Source organism: Eschrichtius robustus, chromosome 12 (assembly GCF_028021215.1).
Source record: "Eschrichtius robustus isolate mEscRob2 chromosome 12, mEscRob2.pri, whole genome shotgun sequence".
NCBI lineage: Eukaryota > Metazoa > Chordata > Mammalia > Artiodactyla > Eschrichtiidae > Eschrichtius > Eschrichtius robustus.
In genome coordinates this window covers 89,049,513-89,071,561 of record NC_090835.1, presented here as the reverse complement: position 1 = coordinate 89,071,561, position 22,049 = coordinate 89,049,513, and the positions used below count along the sequence as shown (strand labels likewise).

The 22,049-nt window shown below is 43.6% G+C and overlaps 1 protein-coding gene and 1 long non-coding RNA gene across 3 annotated transcripts in view; one reads left to right on the top strand and one right to left on the bottom strand.

Moving 5' to 3' along the window:
* The window catches only part of ALDH5A1 (aldehyde dehydrogenase 5 family member A1), a 29,539-nt gene extending 9,694 nt beyond the window's left edge, over window positions 1-19,845 (top strand). The window contains exons 4-11 of one of the 2 annotated variants that reach the window (XM_068558361.1): window positions 222-338; window positions 1,928-2,071; window positions 5,960-6,103; window positions 7,871-8,029; window positions 11,762-11,931; window positions 14,363-14,421; window positions 16,385-16,565; window positions 17,676-19,845. In XM_068558361.1, coding sequence (XP_068414462.1) covers window positions 222-338; window positions 1,928-2,071; window positions 5,960-6,103; window positions 7,871-8,029; window positions 11,762-11,931; window positions 14,363-14,421; window positions 16,385-16,565; window positions 17,676-17,727 — 1,026 coding nt within the window. In that variant the 3' untranslated portion in view covers window positions 17,728-19,845. Of the gene's footprint in view, window positions 1-221; window positions 339-1,927; window positions 2,072-5,959; window positions 6,104-7,870; window positions 8,030-11,761; window positions 11,932-14,362; window positions 14,422-16,384 lie in introns of both variants that reach the window. The other variant, XM_068558362.1, reaches the window with a different exon arrangement.
* Window positions 15,236-21,582, bottom strand: LOC137773575 (uncharacterized). The gene is made up of 3 exons (XR_011075703.1): window positions 21,478-21,582; window positions 17,612-17,693; window positions 15,236-15,632 (listed from the first exon to the last, which is right to left on the bottom strand). It is a non-coding gene; the product is annotated as an uncharacterized lncRNA (long non-coding RNA).
* Between the last annotated feature and the right edge of the window lie 467 nt (window positions 21,583-22,049).

Below are 22,049 nucleotides of genomic sequence, written 5' to 3'. Positions count from 1 at the left end.
GTACTGTTTTAAACTCTGAAGATGTTTCCTGTCTCTATGAGCCTTTGTCTCCCCAGTCCCTGCAGTCAGCAGGTACCAGGTGTTCTAAGAGCTCACCTGTGCAAGAAGAGCTCTGCCAGGCAGTTGTGCACTGGAATTTGCTGGCTGACTTCCCAACCTGCCTGCCTTTGGACCGGGGGGTAGTCCTTCCTCTCACTTACCTCCTCTCTCTTCTGATCCAGTGGAATTTCCCCAGCGCCATGATCACGAGGAAGGTGGGGGCCGCCCTGGCAGCAGGCTGCACGGTGGTGGTGAAACCTGCCGAGGACACGCCCTTCTCTGCCCTGGCCTTGGCCGCGGTGAGCCCCTCTGCACAGAGTCCAAAAAAAGGATGTTATCTGGGACAGAAGGAAAGACTTTCGAAACCTCCTTCTTTGCCTGCGTCTCCTGTTTGATGGTGTTGTGTTTTAATTCACTAGCCATTATTTTAACCCAGATGATGTTCTTTTTAGAAAAAATAACAGATGGGGGAGTTTTCTGTCATCTGTAGGCAATGTATTGTTTAGGCTACCCTAAAAATGATATCTAGCCATCATTTTTATTAAGTCATAGTAATGTGACTAAAATGTGGGCATTTCTCAGATTCAGGGCACCTCTTAATCTACCGTTGCCTTCTCCAGCTCAATCTGCATCAGTCAGATCTTGTTCTTCTGTTTAAAACCCTCTAATAGCTTCTCATGTCTCTCAGAGTAAGATTCAGGCTTCCTGCAGTGGCCTTCACTTTTTAAAAATTGGGAATGTTTGATGAGTTTCTTCTATTCTGCACATTCCCCTTCATCCTTTTCTGTCCCTTACAATTTATCTTTTGAAGAAGCGAGACATTTGACCGGTAGAGCTCCCCATAGTCTGGGCTTTGCAGACGGCACACCATGCACCGTGTTCCCCTGTCTGCTGCACTTTCCACAGATTGGCAGCTGCATCCAGACGCTTCCTCAGACTTGGGTTCGAGCCCATTTTGTGTCCTTTTGTCAGGAGGCGAGTAATGTCTGGGTGTCTCTGTTTTCATATTTGCAGCCATTGCTGTGCAATGCTGCTCAGTCTGTTAATTCATTAGGAGTGCAAAAATGGGGATATTTGAATTCTTTCCTTTTTCTTTCATTTATTCACCAGACCACGTCTATAAATCAAAGCTACCCATCATCTCCTGTGTGGTTACCCAGTGGTAAATTCCCATAGGAAAGACAGTATGTTTGATTCTTTCTTTTTATTTACAGTTTTTCAAATTAATGCATCTATTCCTGTCATCTGCCTAAGGTTCCCAATTAGTTTGTTAGTAGCATTATGTACTAGAAGATTTTAACGTATTTGATGAGTTTCAGTTTGCTGCGGTTATTATCCTTGATGAAGCTCAGATTGCCCCCATTTTTGGCCAATGGCAGCCTCTTCGAGTTGGCTCTTTTATCTTTTAACATAACTCTAACAGTTTTTGAGACCTTCCTTGCTAGTATGACAAGATATTTTAGACTTATTATATATATTTCTTGCCCCAGACCTGGGATTAACCATTTTTGCAGAAAGCCCTTATTTCTTCTGGTAGGAAATTATATTTTAAGACTACATTTGGGGCACTAGGGATGGTCATTGCTACTAGTTGGTCATTGTTTCTAGGCCTTTTAGTGTCAGGGCTAGGAAATATACATATATTTATTCTCTCACACAATAAAATAGTGCTTAAATTCATACAGAAACTTCCAACAACACATTCATATTAATATCACATTAGCACTATTAAGAATCTTATTTCAGTTCCAAATATATTCTGTCCCTAAAGTCAGCCTAGTTTTTTTTTTTTGCCATTACTTTTTAGATTAAAACATCTATTTATTTCTCTTTTCTGTTTTTCCAGTTTGATCATTTGCTGGCACATGTTTGTTGTTTCTCTTTACAGCTTGCAGACCAGGCTGGAATTCCTCCGGGTGTATACAACGTTATTCCCTGCTCTCAAAAGAAGGCCAAAGAAGTAGGGGAAGCACTTTGCACGGATCCCCTAGTGTCTAAAATTTCCTTTACTGGTTCAACAGCCACCGGAAAGGTATGTGACTCAAGTCTCAAAAAAACAAATGGCATTCTAATATCTTGTCTTTATAGAGTATCAAAATACTATTTCATCTCGATCACCATTTGTAGGAAGATTTCTGGCAGAGTGTTAAAAGCTCTGTCCCATAACGTAACATCCAGTCATTTTCTGGAGATATTTGGATGCTGTTCCTTATTGTGACATGACCTAGGTTTCTATTTGACAAAACTGAAAGTTTAGGGGTAGACAAGGTTCCCGTTATTTGTTGCATGTGAAGTAGCTGAAAGTTGTCCATAACTTTGGAATTCCCATAACTCTGGAATGCATGTTTCTTTCATAATCTAGAATTAAAGAAATGGATGTCTTAGAATTGAACAAAAATTGTGTTTAGTATAAAGGTGCTAACAGAAACAGAAGGGTCTTTTTTTTTTTTTCGTTTTTCTTCCCCCCCTCATATGTTGAAAAGTTCTTTCCCGAAAACTTCATTTGTGTGCCTGTGAGTGCATTTTTACTTATCCTTTAAAATGTTCAAAAGAGAAAAAAAGCAGAGGAGAACAGAAGTTCTTATTTATGGTGTTTCTCTCCAGATAGTATACTTTTTTCTGCTGGTATTTATATATACGCACACACACCCACACTCATGCTAGAGACGTACATAAACATATATCAGATAAAAATAATATAAATCTAATCTGAAAGTTTTGGTGAAACTGGTCATTTTTTGACACCATGAGAAGCAGGAGAGAATAAAGCTCTTTTAGTAGCTCCCAACCATAACCACATTTGTCACGCCATAAACTCACACTTGGGAAGCCTGCCGTTCATTCCAGAAGCAGGAATTTTTAGATCCATAAACTGCTACCACCCTGATCAATGGATCTTGCAGAGCAAACTTACTCTCAGAGGGTTTCAAGATATCAATAGTTAGAGAAAAAGAGAGAGGCCTGGGAAAAAGGGTTGTAAACCTTTGCCGTTGAAGCCAGAGAAATTCTCAGATGCTGGGCAGAGGCCAGCCACTCATTGCTCAACCTCGCTTTGCTCAGCGAAACTATCCCCATTGGATAGACCCCAAAGGAAAATGTCGACCATGTTCCTGCCAAGTCCAACTGTGCCTCTTAAATTATTTACACAGGACAGTGATTCACTTCAAGTGGTTTAAAGGGAAGAGTGATAGGAATCACTGATAAAGGAATAGCCAACGGCCTCTTCTGAGCTGATCTTTGCAGAGGATCAGTGGCTGAGCTCCTGATCTTGGACCGTAGAATGTTGCCTCTACTGAACCCCATTCGGTCAGCCTGTTCTGGAGATGCTGCCCTGCCCTCACTCCTTCCAGGGGGACCACCCCTCCTGGGGCCTGCTGCGGGGACAGCAACCATGCTTTATAGCACATAATACCGCATCTGTTTCCCCACAGAGAATTCAACCATGAGTGGTCATTTGACACGAGGAAAACAGATTCATAGGCTGGCCAGTGACCTAGGACGAGTGACCTGGCCATAGAGACATGATCTGGGCACTCAAGGTCCCTTTCTAGGGCTTTGGAAGCTGAGATCCTGAGAAGGTCAGCAGGGGGAACTGGAGCAGAAAGGATTCCTTAAGACGTAGCAGGACTGCAGGCAGTGCCACAGGGGTCATGAAGGCCAGAGCCAGGTTCAAGCCCTCATCATGGGCACTGAGTAGCAAGAAGACGCAGTCAGAGGACACAGGTGGAGGCAAGCGACCCAAGAGCGAGCAGAATCAGAAAAATCAATGGCCTGGCAGAGAGCATTTCTTAAAAATTCAAAAGAAAATAAAGAAATAGGTTTACTCACACCAGTCAGAATGGCCATCATTAAAAAGTCTACAAATAAATGCTGAAAAGGGTATGGAGAAAAGGGAACCCTCCTACACTGTTGGTGGGAGTGTAAATTGATGCAGCCACTATGGAAAACAGTATGAAGGTTCCTCAAAAAAACTATGATCCGATACAGTTGCCATATGCTAGAGTTGCCATATGATCCAACAATCTCACTCCTGGGCATATATCCAGACAAAACTATAATTCGAAAAGATAACATGCACCCCTATGTTCATAGCAGCACTATTTACAATAGCCAAGACATGGAAGTAACCTAAATGTCCATCAACAGATAAATGGATAAAGAAGGTGTGGTATGTATATACAGTGGAATACTACTCAGCCATAAAAAAGAATGAAATAATGCCATTTGCAGCAATATGGTTGGACCTAGAGATCATCATTACTAAGTGAAGTCAGAAAGAGAAAGACAAATACCATATGATATTGCTTATATGTGGAATCTAAAATATGAACTTATCTACGAAACAGAAACAGACACACAGACATAGAGAACAGACTTGTGGTTGCCAAGGGGGAGGGGGGGTGAGGGAGGGATGGAGTGGGAGTTTGGGATTAGCAGATGCAAACTATTATATATAGACTGGATAAACAACAAGGTCCTACTGCATGGCACAGGGAACTATATTCAGTATCCTGTGATAAACCATGATGGAAAAGAATATGAAAAAGTATAAACACACACATATACATATATATGTATATATAACTGGATCACTTTGCCGTACAGCAGAAACTAACAACATTGTAAATCAACTATACATCAATAAAATAAATTTTAAAAAAAGAAATAGGTTTAATCTTAAAATTTGTACTACTTTGTTGAACAGTAACATTTCATTGAGAAGACCGTTTTTACTAGTTCATTGCTGGAATATTAACATCTGGGCATATAGAGAAGTACCAGCACTGAAGCAATTTTCCAGCTTTTCTGAACTTTGACTAAGAGACCTATCATAAAACCCACAGCTGTGTATCACAGGGACCAGTCCTGGAGTGACCTTGGGCTTTTGACCACTGTTCGTTTCACTTGAACCATCCAAGCGGGTCCATCGTTCTCGTAGCTGTGACTGGACAAAGACCTACTATCGTGTAATAAAGCAAACATCCCTGGGCAGCTTTCCTAGGCCATAAGAATCTCTTCCTGGATATTTAAAGCCTAATAGTTATATGTATCAAAAAGCCTTACAGCTGTGCATTGAGCTAGTGATTATACTTTTTGTTGTTGTTGTTATAGTGATTCTACTTCTACATATTTATACTGAGGGAATAATTGCAGTGTTGTTTTAATAGCAAGGAATTGGAAGCAACTTAAATTTACAACAGATGGGGGCTGAATAAATAAATGAATGAATAGCTCTGCAATGGAATACTAGGCAAGCAGCTAAAGGATGTTCTAGAAACACACGCTGATATGGGTGTGTTTAAAGTGTTGTGAGCATGCTACGATGTTCCAGATATATGACTAATTGGGAAGATAAAGCAGGTTATAAAGCTGCGTAACTCTACCATCCTGTTTTCTTTAAAAAAAAAAAAAAAAAAAAAAAAAAAGGCACATGTCCCTGGTGTGTGTGGCCAAATTCTGGATGGATATACCTTAAGGTTTTATCAGTGGTAAGCTATGGGTTATGGGGTTATGGGTGATTTTATTAGCGTATCTCTATAATATGATAATTTTATCATAATTTTTTATGCTTATCATAACAAATTTATCATAATTTTTTAATAGGTCATACATTGACATGGTTCAGAAATCGGGACAATATAAACATGTTTATATTCAGAAGTTTCACCCTCACCCCCATCCCCGATTTCCTCCCTTTTATAAGTAATTTTTAGTTTATCTTCCTCGTGTTTCTTTACCAAATACAAGCAAATATGAATACATATAGATTATTATTTTCCCCTTTTCTTATGCAAACTGTCATCTCGTATACACTACTGTGCACCTGGCTTTTTCCACTACTGGGTAATTTTTTGAAACAAAGGCTTACCGGTCCATATAGTTGATTCGGTGCCCACAGCATCCTCTCATCTGCTCCCAGGTCCTGTTGCACCATGCGGCAAACTCTGTGAAAAGGGTGTCCATGGAGCTGGGCGGCCATGCCCCATTCATCGTGTTCGACAGTGCCAATGTTGACCAGGCTGTTGCTGGGGCCATGGCATCCAAATTTAGGAACTCTGGACAGGTGAGTCCCAGGGCATTTTTCTGGGTTGTGTGTTTTACAGATCCTACCCCCTTCCTCACCTCCTGGGAGGACACTTCCCTCATTCTTTGTCCACGTCCTCTTTCATCAGGTGTTTAGTAAGTGCCCTCTCTTTCCCTGGGACTCTGCTAGGCTCAGAGGGTCCAAAGAGACATAAGTCATCATCCCTGGCTTCAAGGCATTTCCTGAACAGCAGATGCCTTTTAATCAAATTGTTCTCTCTTCTCATCTTTCATCTCCTCTTTGAATCTGGTTATTTTCATAGTTTTACCTCGCTGGGCTTTTCTCTGCTGAACAGGTTTAAACATCTCCTCAGACACAAAATAGCCTGAACACCTAGGGTCTGAGGCCCACAGTCTTAAGGAAAAGAAGGGAGGAAAATGTTGAGATGGTGCCTTGAAAAACTCAAAGCCCTGCTGCCTGGATCTCATTCTTCCCGAGATGGAGAGGGCATGACAGGCACCCACTACAGGGCTGCACACACTACAGTGGCCCAAGGAGGGTCCAGGTTGTCCTTGGGAGAGTGGTGGCCTGAGCTCACACCTTGTAGGGAATCCTGGAGCATTAGATCTAGCAGGGACCTTCCCAGTTATCTGACACAAACCTTGCATTTTACAGCTGAAGACATGAAACTCTAGAAAGACTAATTGACTTGAAGTCATACATCCTTGGGTTCAGGATCTGGGACTGTGAACCTAGGGCCCGGTCTCCCAACTTCTATGTGAGCTGTTGCCAGGATCCTGGCTTCTTATACAATATTCTTAAGCACTTTGTCTTGGAGTACCATCACTAAGCAGTTTTAAATGCATTCCAGAAATGGAATGATAACTCCTGAAAGGTTATCTGGGGGAAAAAAAGGTGAAATGTTGTATAATATTCCATATTAAATAGTTTTCATTTTTGTTTTGGCCTTTGGTAATTAATTTTTCTCCTTTCACATAACCTAATAAGCTTGGTTGTTTCAGAAACAGGTATGTTTCCTTTTAGAAACACAAAATGCCAAGGTGAGTAACCTTCAGAGTTACACTTATAAAGCTACAACTTTGGGGTGTATTGCTTTAAGCCAATAAAAATGCATAGGATACAAAATTATCTATAGGCTTGTTTCTATTAGAAAAATACATGATTAAGAAAAAAGCCAAGAAGAAAATGTATCAAGGGTAACTACATTTCCTGTAATGTGTTTGTATTACATAATTTTTAAATATTAGGTCTAATTAGAAAAAATAATAAGCAAAGGGCTTTTTAATAATTTAGGCTGACATGGAAGAATGGTCTTGCGTCCATTTTCAAAATCTCAGATTCCGCCAAGCACTTGAAAGGTTTAATAAGCTAGTGGATGTAAGTTAACCTTTGAATCCCTTTCCTTCTAGCTCTGCTGTCACTGCAGCATCACTGTCTCAGGGAGTTACAGTTTCTTGTGTTGGTTTTATTCTTTCCAATAGGAGCCATTCAAAACAACTTGGGTTAGGTGGCTTTTTGGTTTTTTGTGCACAGATATTTATCCTCGCTTACCTGTTTAACCACAGAGATGTGGAGGCTGTAGAGGGGCTTGGAGAAGTACATGCACTCAGCACGTTTGTCTTTAGGGCCAAGCCCACATGGGGAGGAACATAGCAGGTAGAACACAGGACGGGAATCACCTGGGAAAGTGCATTCACATTCAGAGGTAGCAGCAGTCACATGGTTATTGGTTGGGTCAATAGCTTCCAACAAACTGTCAGTGTGAGTTTGTTTCTTTTTGTCTAGACTTGTGTTTGCTCAAACCGTTTCTTGGTGCAAAGGGGTATCCATGATTCCTTTGTGAAAAAATTTGCCGAGGCAATTAAAACAAACCTGCATGTGGGTAATGGATTTGAGGAGAGAACTACTCAAGGCCCGTTAATTAATGAGAAAGCTGTAGAAAAGGTAAGTTCGTTTTATTATCTGTTCAATGTCATGGTTTCAGTATCAGAAGCTTAACTAGCAAAACCACTCTGGTAAGGTGGCCAGCAAGGCGGTTTTGGAAACGATGGAGAAATTGGGAAAACAACTGAGTTTCTGCCAATTTGTATAAACTGAGTGGCACCACGTGGTTATAAGCTTTTCCAGCTCCGTCATTTCACTGAGTCCCCATGACATCTGTCACTTCTGTTCTCCTACTGCCCTCCCTAAATTTTCTTTTACAGTGGTGATAATTCTGTCTCCTGCTGCCTCAGGAATTAAGATCCTGAAATACAAAGTTCTTTAATTTTTGGAACACCTAAAAGGAAAGGAAAAAGGCTTTGTTTTTGAGATCGTTTATGTTTCAGCTGAACTGCTGGCTGGCATTGAAAACAAAATGCCCTTGCAGAAGAATCCTTGGCGAAAACATCCTGGCAGGAGATGTAGAGCCACAGAAATCATGTTTAAGATTTAGAGATGGCGAGAAAGGGAAACTCCTTAAGCAAGGATTTGTTTGTTCAAATAATGTCACAATCTTGACTACTAGCGAGGTGAGTTTTCTCTTCTTGTTCTACTGTTTTAAAAAAATAATCCTCTTTAGAGTTGTTTACAAGGAGGTTTCTTATAATACCAAACATCCAGTATGCTCCCTAGATAAGTCCTTACTGGTAGAAAGGATTTCAATAGAATTTTAGTAGAAAATGGAGGCTGGAGGTTGTGTGTGGGGGAAAAAAGGGGGCACAGCCAGCCTCCTGGGTCACCTGAGGAACCAAAATCAAGTTAGAGCCAGGTCAGCACCCAGGTGGGAAGCACAGCCCAATCGCTGTTCGTCGGCCTCCTGAGGGCCTGAGGACCAAGCCCTGGTATGGCTGCCCTGACCCAGTGGGCAGTCTCGTTGGCTGAAGATCATGTCTGGTGCCTTCCCCAGTAGACACCAAGGAAGTACCGGGGTTTTACAGAGCTCTGATTAACATTTCTAGTTATTGCCTTGGGATTCTCTATCTCTAGATAAAGAATATACATTAAAGTTTACATCAGTACCACCTGCATTTTTGAGATGACTTTGGACCCTGGGCACTCAGCCAGTGAAGAAAATTTGGCTCTGTACCAGCTGTGGTTCAAGTCCCAGAGGTGTGGTTCTTAACCCACCCAGTATCTTTAACAACTACAGATGCCTCGGTCCTACTTGAGATTGGGGGTGAATTTGTCTGGAGTAGGGCCTAGGCATTTAGTGCCCCAGTTATTGCTAGTTTGCAGACTGGGAAACCCATCTGGAGATTTTGTTGTTATTCTTGCCAAAGTGATTTTGTATAGACATTGCTCTCTAGAGGACGCTGTTTCCTAGGACCTCAAGCAACTACAGTTGAAGGGTTTTTTTGTTGTTTTTTTTTCCTCTGAGAGTTTAGTAGAAAACATCTTGTCTGAAAACAATCCATTGTGCTGGCTTTAGTGTACATACAGTCACAGGGTAAATACCTGGGGGAAAAAAGTGCACATCACATTTAATGTGACAAGAGGAGGACAGAGCATATTCTATTTGAGGTCAAATAGAATGGGGCCTTGTTAAGTATGTTAACTACAGGTATTTTTAGAGATATTAATCATAGAAAGTAAGCCAGGCTGGCTAATGGCGATTTGTTGCGGACAGCGGACTATGAGAGCATTAGAAGGGGTGAGGGTTTCAAAAGGGTGAATCTGGACGGCAGACCGTGCCCAAGGCTGTACTTCTCTCTTCTGAAATCCTACAGCATATTCCGCTGAGAATGGGAGGCGGGGCGAGGCTGCAGTGGACCATGGATTGTGATGAACTTCTGGAAGGCAGCAGGGATCATGTTAACAAAGTCAAAGCAGATGAGGCAGGCCCAGGGGAAGCCTGCAGAGGAAATGGGTGTCATTTCTAGGATGGAGCTTTTCTAGAAATGGCTGGGGTAGAGGGTAGCAATGGGAGGAGGGGAGAAATAGTGCTCATTGGTTCTACTTCTGCACAGTTTTTTGGGTCATTTCCCTCCACCCACCACCAACACATACAACATAACAGAGGCATTTGCTCTGGGCAGGAAAATGCCTCTGAAGAAATAGAGCAGCCAGCCTAGGAGGAGTACAGCTTGAAGAGTGAGGGTAGGCACGCCAGAGGGGAGCTCCCTTGCCTTTGCCCTTTGCTCGGGTGGGGCCACCCCTAAAGTGAAGCCTGCCCAGTGAGATAAACCCAAGCTTGGCGTTGTCCCTCTTATTCGGGGAAGAGACTGGAAACAGCAGAGGTCACCCATGTCACCCATTGAAATTAACCAACCCCATCCTTCATTAGAAAGATGAACAACCAAGAATCATGACAGCCCTAGAGGAAAACCCATAGCACGTCAGAGGAGGGTCAAGAAGAACAAACAGAACAGTTGACCCTCAAGGAAGCAGATGACTCTGTGAACAGACAGGATTTTTTCTAGGAATCTAATAGTATTCTCCAAGAGTTCTGAGAAGATAGTACATCTATAAAACAGAAGCAGGTTCTATGAAAATGAAGCAATGAGAACAAGAAAGAACGTTTTTATTTATTTATTTGGCTGTGCCGCGCAGCTTGTGGGATCTCAGTTCTCTGACCAGGGATCGAACCCGGGCCACAGCAGTGAAGGCCTGGAATCCTAACCACTAGGCCACCAGGGAACTCCTAGAAAGAATGTTTTTAGAAATTAAAAACATGGTGGTCAAAATCTTTTTAAAACTCAGTAATGAAGATGGAAGACAAAATCGAGGAGAGCTCTTAGAATTTAAAGCAAAAGACAAAGAGATGAAAAATATGGCAGGAATGCACAAAGAAATTGATCTGAGGTGAGAGGTGTATCCATTTTAGTAATAGGAACTCTAGAAAGAAAGACCTGAGATGGAAGAAATAGGATTATCAAATACTAGAGGAAAACTTCTCAGAGCTAGGGGAGAATAACAATTCTTCAAAATTGAAAGACTTCGTCAATTGCCAAGTAGAATAATAAAAAGAAAAACCCAGATATGTTTCATTGAAATTTTAGAATGTCAGGAACATACCAGAATATTCAAGAAGCTTCCAGAGGCGGGAAAAGCTACCCACAAACCCACAAAGGAGTGAGGACTTTTTTTTTTTTTTTTTTTTGGCTACGCTGCTGGCATGTGCGATCTAAGTTCCCTGATCAGGGATCGAACCTGCACTCAGCGTTCTGAAGGAAAATTACTTTGGGTCCAAATTCCATCACCAACCAATGCAAGGTAAAACACCAGACATACAGTGTCAGAAAACTCTGAAGGTAAACCATTTTCAGTGCACCTTTTTTGAAACAACTACTCGAGGAGAATGTATTAGAACAAAATGAAAGTGAAATCCAGGGAGGAGAACAACATGGGATCCAAGAGCCTGGAACTAACCCAGGAAAGAGATGAGAACAAATCCCAGGCAGACAGCTGAGCATCAGGCCTGCAAAGACATGGGCATATGTATATTGGACCGTTCGACAAACTGTAAGAGCAAACAGCCAGAAAATCACAGAGCTGGGAGGAGACAGCATGGTACACACCATGTGCCCTCTTGCCTCTGTACCTCTGTGTATTTGGTTCTTTCTACCCAGAAGGGACCAGGGTACATTAACCTATTTGAAAAAGAAAGAAACCCAGTTACAGTTTTCTGCAGTTTAAACATTTCCCAAGTATCCTCGACCACCTTTCCCAAGGGCTCTTCTTTTTCTCTTCACACAGGTAGAGAAACATGTGAGTGATGCCATTTCCAAAGGGGCCACCGTTGTGACAGGTGGGAAGCGACATCAAGTTGGAAAAAATTTCTTCGAGCCCACCCTGCTCAGCAATGTCACCCGAGACATGCTCTGCTCTCAGGAAGAGACTTTTGGGCCTGTGGCACCCGTTATCAAGTAAGGTCATCCAGCGGGTTGGAAGACAGGAGAAAGTGTAGGAAAGGAAAAGGAAACCTGGAGAGAAATCCAGTTCATGTGTCGTTTGAGGCCTGGGTGGGGGATGGGCTGAAGTAGAGAGCAGGGTTGTATCAGTGGAAACACTAAGTTCAATGTAACATTTAAAAATTTTTTTCTATTATTGCCTCTTTAGACCACAAAATTTACCAAATTCTCTACTTTGCTCTCTTGCTTTCTGCTGAACTCATTTTTCTTTGTAATGAAGTACATCCTTTAAGAGTTCTTTCAAGGGCGTCTGTGGGAAATGAACTGTGTGTTCTTATGTGACCTTTTATCTCACAGTCACAAGTAAATAATAATTTACCTGCATAAAATTCTAACTTCAACACTTTGAAGATGTCACACCTTGGTCTACTTATTTCGAGGGTTGTCACTGAGAAAGCTGATACCTGGTTCTTACTCCTGTGAAGGGATATGCTTTTTCTCTTGAGAGACTTTTAAAATTTCTCACGGCCTTTGACGTTCTTAAATTTTACCATGGTAGCTTGGGTATGGCACACTGTGAGCTTTTTCAGTCTGAGGTCCTAATGTCTTTCTTTAATGTCTAAAGTGTTTGTTTAGACCTGGGAAGTTCTTGGTCATTATTTCTCCAAATATTTCTCTCTCTTCTATTGCTAATGAAATTTATAGATTAATCTGACATTGGGGAAATGAACCACTTGGAGAACTTTCACCTTCTTTGTTTTAATAATTTTTTTTTTACCTGGAGTATGAACTTGACATTTTCCAAAAGGATGCAGTGGTTAGGAATGCAGGCTTTGGAGCTGAGTTGGGTGTAGATTCAGGCTTTGCTACTTCATACCTGTGTCCCCTTGAACAGGTTAACTTCTCTGAGCCTCAGGGTCCTTGATGGGAAAAGGAGTAAAAACTAGTACCTGCCTCACAGGACAGTTGTAAGGTTTAAATGACATAATGTACATAAAGCACTTAGCACATTGCCTGATATCATTATGGTTGTTGTTGTGTATATAAAGCATTAGGTCAGGGAGGGGGACACAGTTGTTACTAGCAGTCTCTGGTCTCACACTTCTTCTGGGACACAGGGTGGTGGGAGCACCACCCACGTTAGCACAGAAAGGTGAAAATCCTCAAGGATGTCACAACTGATGATGTGATGACTGCATTTTCTGTCTATTTATTTATTTATTTATTTGGTTGCACTGGGTCTTAGTGGCTCCAGGGCTCCTTAGTGGCGGCACGTGGGCTCCTTAGTTGCAGCAGGCGGGCTCCTTAGTTGCGGCACGCATGTGGGATCTTGTTCCCTGACCAGGGCTCGAACACGGGCCCCCTGCATTGGGAGCTCAGAGTCTTATCCACTGTGCCACCAGGGAAGTCCCGATGACTGCATTTTCGAGGGGCAGGTGGGCAGTGAGGACATGGGTGATGCCCTGTTTTCTGTTCTCTGGCGGGTAGAGTGGCTTGCTCTCTACAGGTGGAGAGCCAAGCCCTGGGAGACACAGCTGGTCATCCTCGGAACAAATAATTCTCCTGGGGTCACCCTCCTTGACCTGCCCTCCCCCAGAGCGTTCTCTTCTCTGCCAGTCGTCCTCTTGCGTTGACTGGGGTCCGCCAGCTCTGCCCGGTGCCTTCAGAGGGCCGGCTGACTGGCTGCCACTGCTGCTGGACCCCTGGACTGAGGAACTGTGATACGGACAATGTTTCGCCCCCAGTTACAGTTCTGGGGCAACAGAAAAAGGCCTCTGAAATGTTGTTCCAGAAATACGATGATAAAGCTGGAAGAGACTGCATAAGGCTTCCACACTAGCAGTCTCATTTCCAAGGGGAACAGACCCCCAGCACCGTCACACTGTTCAGAGCATAAGTGGTGGGGCCGACACTAGAGCCCTGGGCCCCAGTGGCCTCTGGATGTTTTTCATCTCCTACATTATGGCTGCTTCTAAAGTAGTTGTTATGATCGGTACATTTCTTTCTTTTTTTTTTTTTTGGCCCCACCTCGTGGCTTGCGGGATCCCAGTTCCCCAACCAGGGATTGAACCCAGGGTCACAGCAGTGAAAGCGTGGAGTCCCAACCACTGGACCACGAGGGAGGTCCGATCGGTACATATTCTTCTTCTTAGTAGGTAGCAAGAACCGTAATCCTTTTCTTAAGGCGTTTTGTTCGACATTCTGAGTACTCCGCAGTTCCCTGTGTGTCTCCCGATCTCCTAGAGGAGATGAACTGGTGTTGATCCGAGCTCGCTAGCCTTGAACTCTGCAGGGTTGCAGTGAGTGATGGTGTTTTCCTCTGTACTCTCTGCAAAGCTCTGATTAACCCCTCGCCCTTATTTGGGAAACAAATCAGGAGGAGATCAGCTGGTTTTCCTTACTCTCCCCTTAGGGATTTTGCTGATGACCCATCTTGACTTGGCAGGTTTGATACAGAGGAGGAGGCGGTGGCGATCGCTAACGTGGCCGACGTCGGGCTGGCAGGTAGGCGTCCGTCCTCGCTCGGTAGCTGTCATAATCACTTCTCCAGCTGATGCCAGGGTGGCCTTTTAAACGTCACCCTGGGTTTTGAGAAGGCAACTTCACTGGAGCATGTGTTTCATTGCTTCCCCAGGGGCGAGGGTGGGCTTGTGCAAGTCCGTGTTCTTTCGCCTCGTTCCCGGATGCAGGATGGGGGCTCCCTGGTTGGAGCTGGGTATGGTGGTGGGAGAAGAAGCAGTGCCGTGTTTCAGGTGGAGAATCACACGCACCCTGTTAAGTCCCATGTTCCCAGATGCTCGATGCCTGGAAATTCCAAGGGCTTTTCCTCCCATTTTGTGTGGCTCCTGGAAGCCTGAACAAAAGAGATAGCGCCCGACCTCACAGAGAGCATCAGGGGCAATGAAGGAAGCCTCACAGAGTATCTTTCAGTTTGGACATGGACAAGGTGGCCACAGAATGTACCCTATGACCCTGACAAAATTATATGTGCATAAATGCACTCAACAAGGGCTTCCCTGGTGGCACACTGGTTAAGAGTCCGCCTGCCAATGCAGGGGACACGGGTTCGAGCCCTGGTCCGGGAAGATCCCACATGCTGCAGAGCAACTAAGCCTGTGCGCCACAACTACTGAGCCCGCGAGCCACAACTGCTGAGCCCGTGTGCCACAACTACTGAAGCCCACGCACCTAGAGCCCGTGCTCCGCAACAAGAGAAGCCACCGCAATGAGAAGCCCACGCACTGCAACGAAGAGTAGCCCCCGCTCGCCACAACTAGAGAAAGCCCACGCGCAGCAATGAAGACCCAACACAGCCAAAAATAAATAAATGACTTTATAAAAAAACATAAGGCATTAAAAAAAAATGCACTCAACCAATCTGTATTTAGCATCCAGAGTGAATGAAGTGCTGACGAAGATACGAGATACAGCTGTGCTCTACTGGAGCTTCCCCTCTGGGTGGAAGAGAACTGTTGATAACCAGAGGAAGGACGTCCACACCGTAGGGTCCCTTACTCTGCTGCTGAGACTGAGTCTGCCCCTACTCAAAGAGCCTAAAGCTGGAGTAAGGTGTGCACAAGTGCCTCCATAACGCCGAGTTTGGTATTCCTTTCGTCCCTTCTTGATGGGATGGATGGTGGAGGAAGCCACGCTCCGAACCAGGTCATCAAAGATGGGCAGCATTCTGGTCGTGCAGAGATCGGAGGGGAGAGATTCTGGGCAGAGGGGGACCAAGGGAGTTAAGAAGTGAAGTAAGATAGGACAGGATTGGGTGGACAAGTTTGGTGACAATGGCTGGAATAATGGAAGATAAAGCTGAAAATGTTGATTGAAACCACATTAGGGAGAGTTCACATACCCACCGGAAATTTAACCTTATTTATAGGTAACAAGGAGTCCCTGGAAAGTTTGGGTAAAAATATCACGTGGATAATCTAACAGACGTGTGCAGGATGCATTGAACAGGAGGCCACAGGAACAGCATTCATTATTGTTAACAGTCCTGATAGGAGATGGTGAGAGCATTAGTGACAGTGGAATAGAAGCAGAAAGATGATTTCCAAAGGTTTTGAGATGAAGACATGCACAGGACCAACTCGGGGCTCCACATGGGAGCAGGGAGGGTTCCAGGCCCGCATGACTAGGCAGATGGTCATCCATGGCATCTTCAGCTGTGGACATGATGTCTTTAATCAGGGGTCCCCAACCCCTAGGGCCGCAGACCGGTACCGGTCCGCGGCCCATTAGGAACCGGGCCACACAGCAGGAGGTGAGCAGCGGGCAAGCGAGCGAAGCTTCATCTGCCGGTTCCCGTCGCTCCCCATCGCTTGCATTACTGCCTGAACCATCTCCCCCTGCTGTCCATGGAGAAATTGTCTTCCATGAAACCAGTCCCTGGTGCCAAGAAGGTTGGGGACCGCTGTCTTTAATGAGTGTTCTACATCCATGTCCTTTATCCCCATGACAGGTTATTTTTACTCTCAAGACCCAGCCCAGATCTGGAGGGTGGCGGAGCGGCTAGAAGTCGGCATGGTTGGCGTTAACGAAGGATTGATCTCCTCCGTGGAGTGCCCTTTCGGTGGGGTGAAGCAGTCCGGCCTTGGGCGAGAGGGCTCCAAGTATGGCATTGATGAGTATCTGGAGCTCAAGTACGTGTGCTTTGGAGGCTTATAGGATCCTTTAGTTCTTTAAAAAATAAAAAAGGAAGCTTCCCTACATGTATGGGGACATGCCATCCATTATTTTAAATAAGCCCATAGGGTATCTGACTTAGGAATTTTTTAAAGCTAATCCAATCCTCATAATCCTAAGCAGATGCAAATCCTACCCCTCCCCTTACCTGACTAGGGACCAGTATATGCCATGCGCCTGAGGCCGCAGACTCCCCGAGAACCAGCGTAGTGTTTATAGAGTGAAGCCCTGGACCCCACCACGACCCCGTCTGCCTCAGAGCAAAGTGCAGCGTGAGGCCAGCCGGCCCCCGCAGCCCCATGGTCACGGCTGGATCACTGCCTGGGCGATGCCGCAGCCAGCACCCACATGGCTCCGGAGCTTAGGCCCGGAGGGCTGCAGGGGAGCCCCCTGAGTGTGACTGACGGGCCGGTTGGGGTGGTGAAGCACCCCTGGCAACCTGCCAGCTCAGCACTAAAGACACTTGCTGGGCATTCCGAGGTGTTGCTGCAGAGGCTGAACCATTCATTTTTTAAGACTTCAGAAATAGCACGGAATTGCCTGTGTTTCTTTGACATGAAGGAACCCCTCTCCCTTTTTCGACCCTTTTTTAAATTGAAGTCTCCACTGTCCTAAATTAACTGCTTAAAGATTCTGTTTTCATTTCTGTGCTGTTTTCCATGTCATGTTGTTTCCGTTAGGAAATGAGCCTAAGCATAAAGTAAAGCACAGCAGCAGCAGCTTGGTGGGATGGATGGCCCACAAGTAATGGCCTGGCCTGGCTTTGTCCCCATGGATGTGCCATTCAACACCTCCCCCCCCCCATCCCTCAGGAGAGTGGAGATTCTATACATGCCTTATTTAGCTCCATGGGCTATTGTGAGCCTCAGAGAAAGTGAAAGTCTTTGCCAAAAAGTAAAAATTCAGTGTAAGTGCAGGAGTCGTCATTATTATGAGCGGCACCTCCCAGCCCCGCTTGGGTGTCCGGCAGTGTTTGCCAAGGTGAGCGGAGGTTGGTACCCACCTGCCCAGCACCTGAGCCTGAGTGAGGGCTTGTCACCTGCAGCCTCTGCTATTTCTGTTCTTAGGGAGTGCTGCTCCTTCACCTGCAAAAGAGCGAAAGCACTTTCACGACAGTAATCCCAAAAGGAAAAAGAATTTCCATAATTGCCAATTGGAAGACGCATGAGGTTTTGCCCTTCAGGCACCTTTTATCCAACAAGAGTTTTTATAGTTCATCATTGAAAAAAAAACAAAAACAAAAAAACCCTATGACCACTGTTTCCTGTCACTCTGAAAGGAAAACTCTGATTAAAAACACACTAGGCTTTTCTGTATCATGTCTCCGTCTGTCCTGATATACAAGGAAAAGGAATAAAAGCTGTTCCTGGTGGAATAGACAAGGATGAAGCACCTCCTTTTCCACTCTCTCTGTGTGCACACTCCACTGACATTCTGTGGATATTCTGGGGAGGAGAAGGAAAATATGAATGAAAGTAGTGCTAGAGGCAGTCACTCCTGGACCCAGCTGGGATGTAGCGTCCCTCACTGAGCCATGGGGAGCTGAATAGCTAAAGGTCTGAGATGTCCCTGTGCACAAAAGTACCACGGCTAGTCCTGGAGCTGCCTTGTGTTTGCCCTGGGTTACATCAGCCATCTCCCCTAAGGCCCAATAAGGAATGAGCTGAAATCCACCTCCTGGTAACATGCATTGCTCAGACCCTGTCCAGAATCACGTACGCATCGTATTGACAGTGAATTTCTACTTTTTAGTTTTAGGGTTGTTTTATGTAACACCCTAATTACTTAATATTTGGGTGTGCCCATCTGTTTTCTATTAACGATAAAAATGCTCTAACACTAGTTTTTAGAAGTCTGGAATACTGGTGCTTGAAATGTTTGGAGGAATACATTCAAATACATTTGTAACTTTGTAAATCAGTGAATGTCTTGGCTGGGTGACAGATTTTGAGTTTTCTAGTATATTTGGCTCACCAGGTACATAAATTGAGGGCCAGACACTCATTCTAATATCTTTGATTAATTTTGGAATTAAAATAATTTGAAAAGGAAATAGCTTACTGTTTAGTAAAATTGTTCTGGGTTGTGGGGAAAACGGAGAAGTATTTTTAAATGAACATGTTGGGGGTTATTTTTCAATAAGGTAACCAAATGTGATGGATTTTTTAAAAAATGTATGTTATAACATGAAATAGAAAAGGAACATTAAACCAGGGGTTGGCTCACAGCCCATATCTGGCCTGCCATCTGCTTCTGTACAACCCAGAGCTAAGTATGGTTTTTATATTCCCAAAGGAGTGGTTGGGGAAAAAAATCAAAAGAATAGTATTTCATGACACGTGAAAATTTTGTGAAATTCAGATTTCAGTGTCCAGAAATAAAATTTTATAGGAACCCAGCCACATCCATTCATTTACCATATGATCTATGGCTACTTTCTTGGCAAAGTTGAGTATCTGCAACACAGACAGTATTGCCCACAAAGCCTAAAGTATTTACTCTTTGGCTTTTTACAGAAATAATTTGCCAACCCCTGATCTAAACCAAGAGGGAGATATTGACCTTCCCCCGTTTATGAGGCATTATATCATTTTACTGAACACCTACTGTGTAAAAAGTACTTTTCTGGGCCTTGCTCCAGTGAATTCTCACCAAGAACTTCCCAGCAATTTTCACATAACTCATATGAAATTACCCAGAGAATGGGAGTCTGTTGGCCTTGAAAAAACACTTCTCAATTTACTTTCCCCAGCTATGCAGGGATTCTCATTTAAAAAGCTCCTCTGTACCTATTATCTTTATCCATTTGAGTAGCTTTTAAATACAATTTTATGTCAAGCGCTGGTTCATCTACCTTTATTTTTATGGAAAGACTCAGTGAAAGTAAAGATCAGAAGCACAATGCAAATAACTCTATTTTATTGTAAACTTGTATCATTAACTTTAAACTGTGCCACATGACTGCCTTCTCGGAAGGCTGGAGCCCAGGGTTTTAACTGTTCTCGAGCAGCTATGGTAGATAGCGTTTTACTTGAATGATATTTATGCTGTGATTTTTTTCGTGCTGTATTTTATGGGATAAAACTTGGGAATAAGTGTAGTTGGAAGTGTGGAAATATTTTGTTTTTTAAACGTGCACATAATTCATTTTTCCAGTTTTTGATAATTGCATGTGTGTGTCAATGTCTTGTCAGCAGAATTGTGCGTGTGTAATTAATAAAGGTTGAATTAACAGAATTTCCTCTTTTTATGTCAAGGTTTCTGGTTTGTGGGGTTTTTTCTTGCCAGTTCATCATTTGAGTTTACTTTGGAGATTATTAGACCAGTTTGGATATGTATGCCACCCCAAAATATGACTGTAGGAGTTCGGGGTATGCCACCCCAAAACATGCCACTTTGGCATAGGTTTTTTGTGAGCTGAAGCCAACTAAGAAGCAGATACAAGAAAAGCCCTCTCTCTTTCCTTCCCCCTCCATTTGCCTAAAAGCAGGATACAGGTTTATAAAGGTGCTCCCCTCCCCGCATCAGGAGGGAAGGACAAAGGTTAATTCCCAGAGACAACTTCAGGCCCAATCAGCCTGGAATCTAAATAACAAATTTTACTAACTAGCCTTTATCTCCGCCCTTGAAAGCCTACAGCTGCTTTCCTCTGTCCTGTCATTTCTCCAGAGATTTATTGTTCTTTGTTGAAATGCTCTGTCAGCTGAAGTTTTAAGCCACCTCTTCGAGTTACTCATTTCTCCCTGAGTGTGTCCCATGTTTACATGAGATATACATGTTAATAAACTTGTTTTTCTCTTGTTAATCTTTCATTGCAGTGGTCTCGGCCAAGAACTCAGAAAGGTAGAGGGAAAATTATTTTTCCTCTCCTACATGTATAAATGGTGCTCCCTTTACTAGTCTGTGAATCTCTTGGGCAGGGAACCTGCCTGTGAAATTTGGTACCCTAGCACCTTCCTACAGGACGGCCTGTAACAGGGAAGAACGTTTTGCATTCTATTACAAGTTAATCACTAAAGGGATGTTGCCTATGAGCTTAAACTATACATAACGGCCCATCTCTGGGAACCCTGCTTCCCAGGTAATGAGCATTAAGCTAAAATACCTTTGTTTAGCTCACAGGAAACATCCTGACCAGGCCCACCTGTGAATGACTGCAAGGAGGAAGAAATTAACATATCCCCTACAGAGGCTGACCCGAACCAGGAAATGTTTGACTTTACTCCCTCCCCTTTTAGTATAAAAGAAGCCTGCATTCTAACTCAGGCAAGATGTTTCTTTGGGGCATGTTCTTCTCGGTTTGCTGGCTTTCCGAATAAAGTCGTTATTCCTTGTCTCTTGATTATTGGCCTGTTGTGCAGTGAGCAGTACAAGCTTAGACTTAGTAACAGGCCTGTCGTATGGTTTGCGCTCATTAAATGTTTGCTGAACTAAATTGAGAATTTACCTGGTTTGCAGGTGTGGTTGCCTAAGAAAGGAGTAGCCTCCAGCTTTCTCAAATTCACCAGCTTCTCTCCTCTACATGTGCTACTGTTATCCATTATGTACTTTTTTCAAAGGCTGGCTTTTTTTTGGATGCAGAAATGTATGAGGAAGACATTTCTGAAACCCTGCCATTCAGATATAATCACTGTTAATTATTTAAACAGCATATCTTATATTTTCATCCAGTGTTCATTTATATTCTAAGAAGTTTCACGTGGCCTCGTTGAATCCAAATTGTATCAGTAAGCCTTGAACAAAGGTAAGGTTTTCTCTGGAAAAAAGAATACACATCTCCCTTTGTCATTCCACTTATTGCATGCATTTCTCTTAACCTGCTTTTGATTTTTAAAATTACTTTGTTACCAGGAGAAACGATCCACTTACCTCTTGTTGACCTGAAACAAACAGACTCCCAAATATTTCTCCAGCAAAATGGGTTTATTTGGTATCGGCAGAGAATTGCAAAACAGTGCCAGCCACGGCAAGCCACTTGCAAACCCCCACCCAGCAAGGGAAGGAGAACACTTTTATAGGGAGGAAAGGGAAGTTGGGAGGGTTATAATGAAAAACTTCATGACTTTTCATTGGCTGAGTCCTTACCAGGAAAGAGAAGTCTTCCTTCTTCCTGTTGGGCTTTACTATCATCACAGGGTGTGAGAGCCCCCCCTTCTGGTCGCCCGACTCTATTTAATTGAAGTCTGTTCATTTTTTATACTCTCAATTTGTGGGTTTGTTCAATGCTTGGCCTAGGCCTCTGCTTAGAAGCAAGTGTATTTTCATCTTCCTACTATTTCTAACAGGAAATTTTCACCTGTTACAGCTGCTTTATCTCTGATTTAGCTTGCAACAAATTTAAAAAGCAAATTAGTGTGGTTTTCATTTATCAAGTATGGGAAACCTGTCTGGAAAAAGAACAGGTCCTGCATGGTCTGAGTGTTGAAAGGCTACAGGGATAT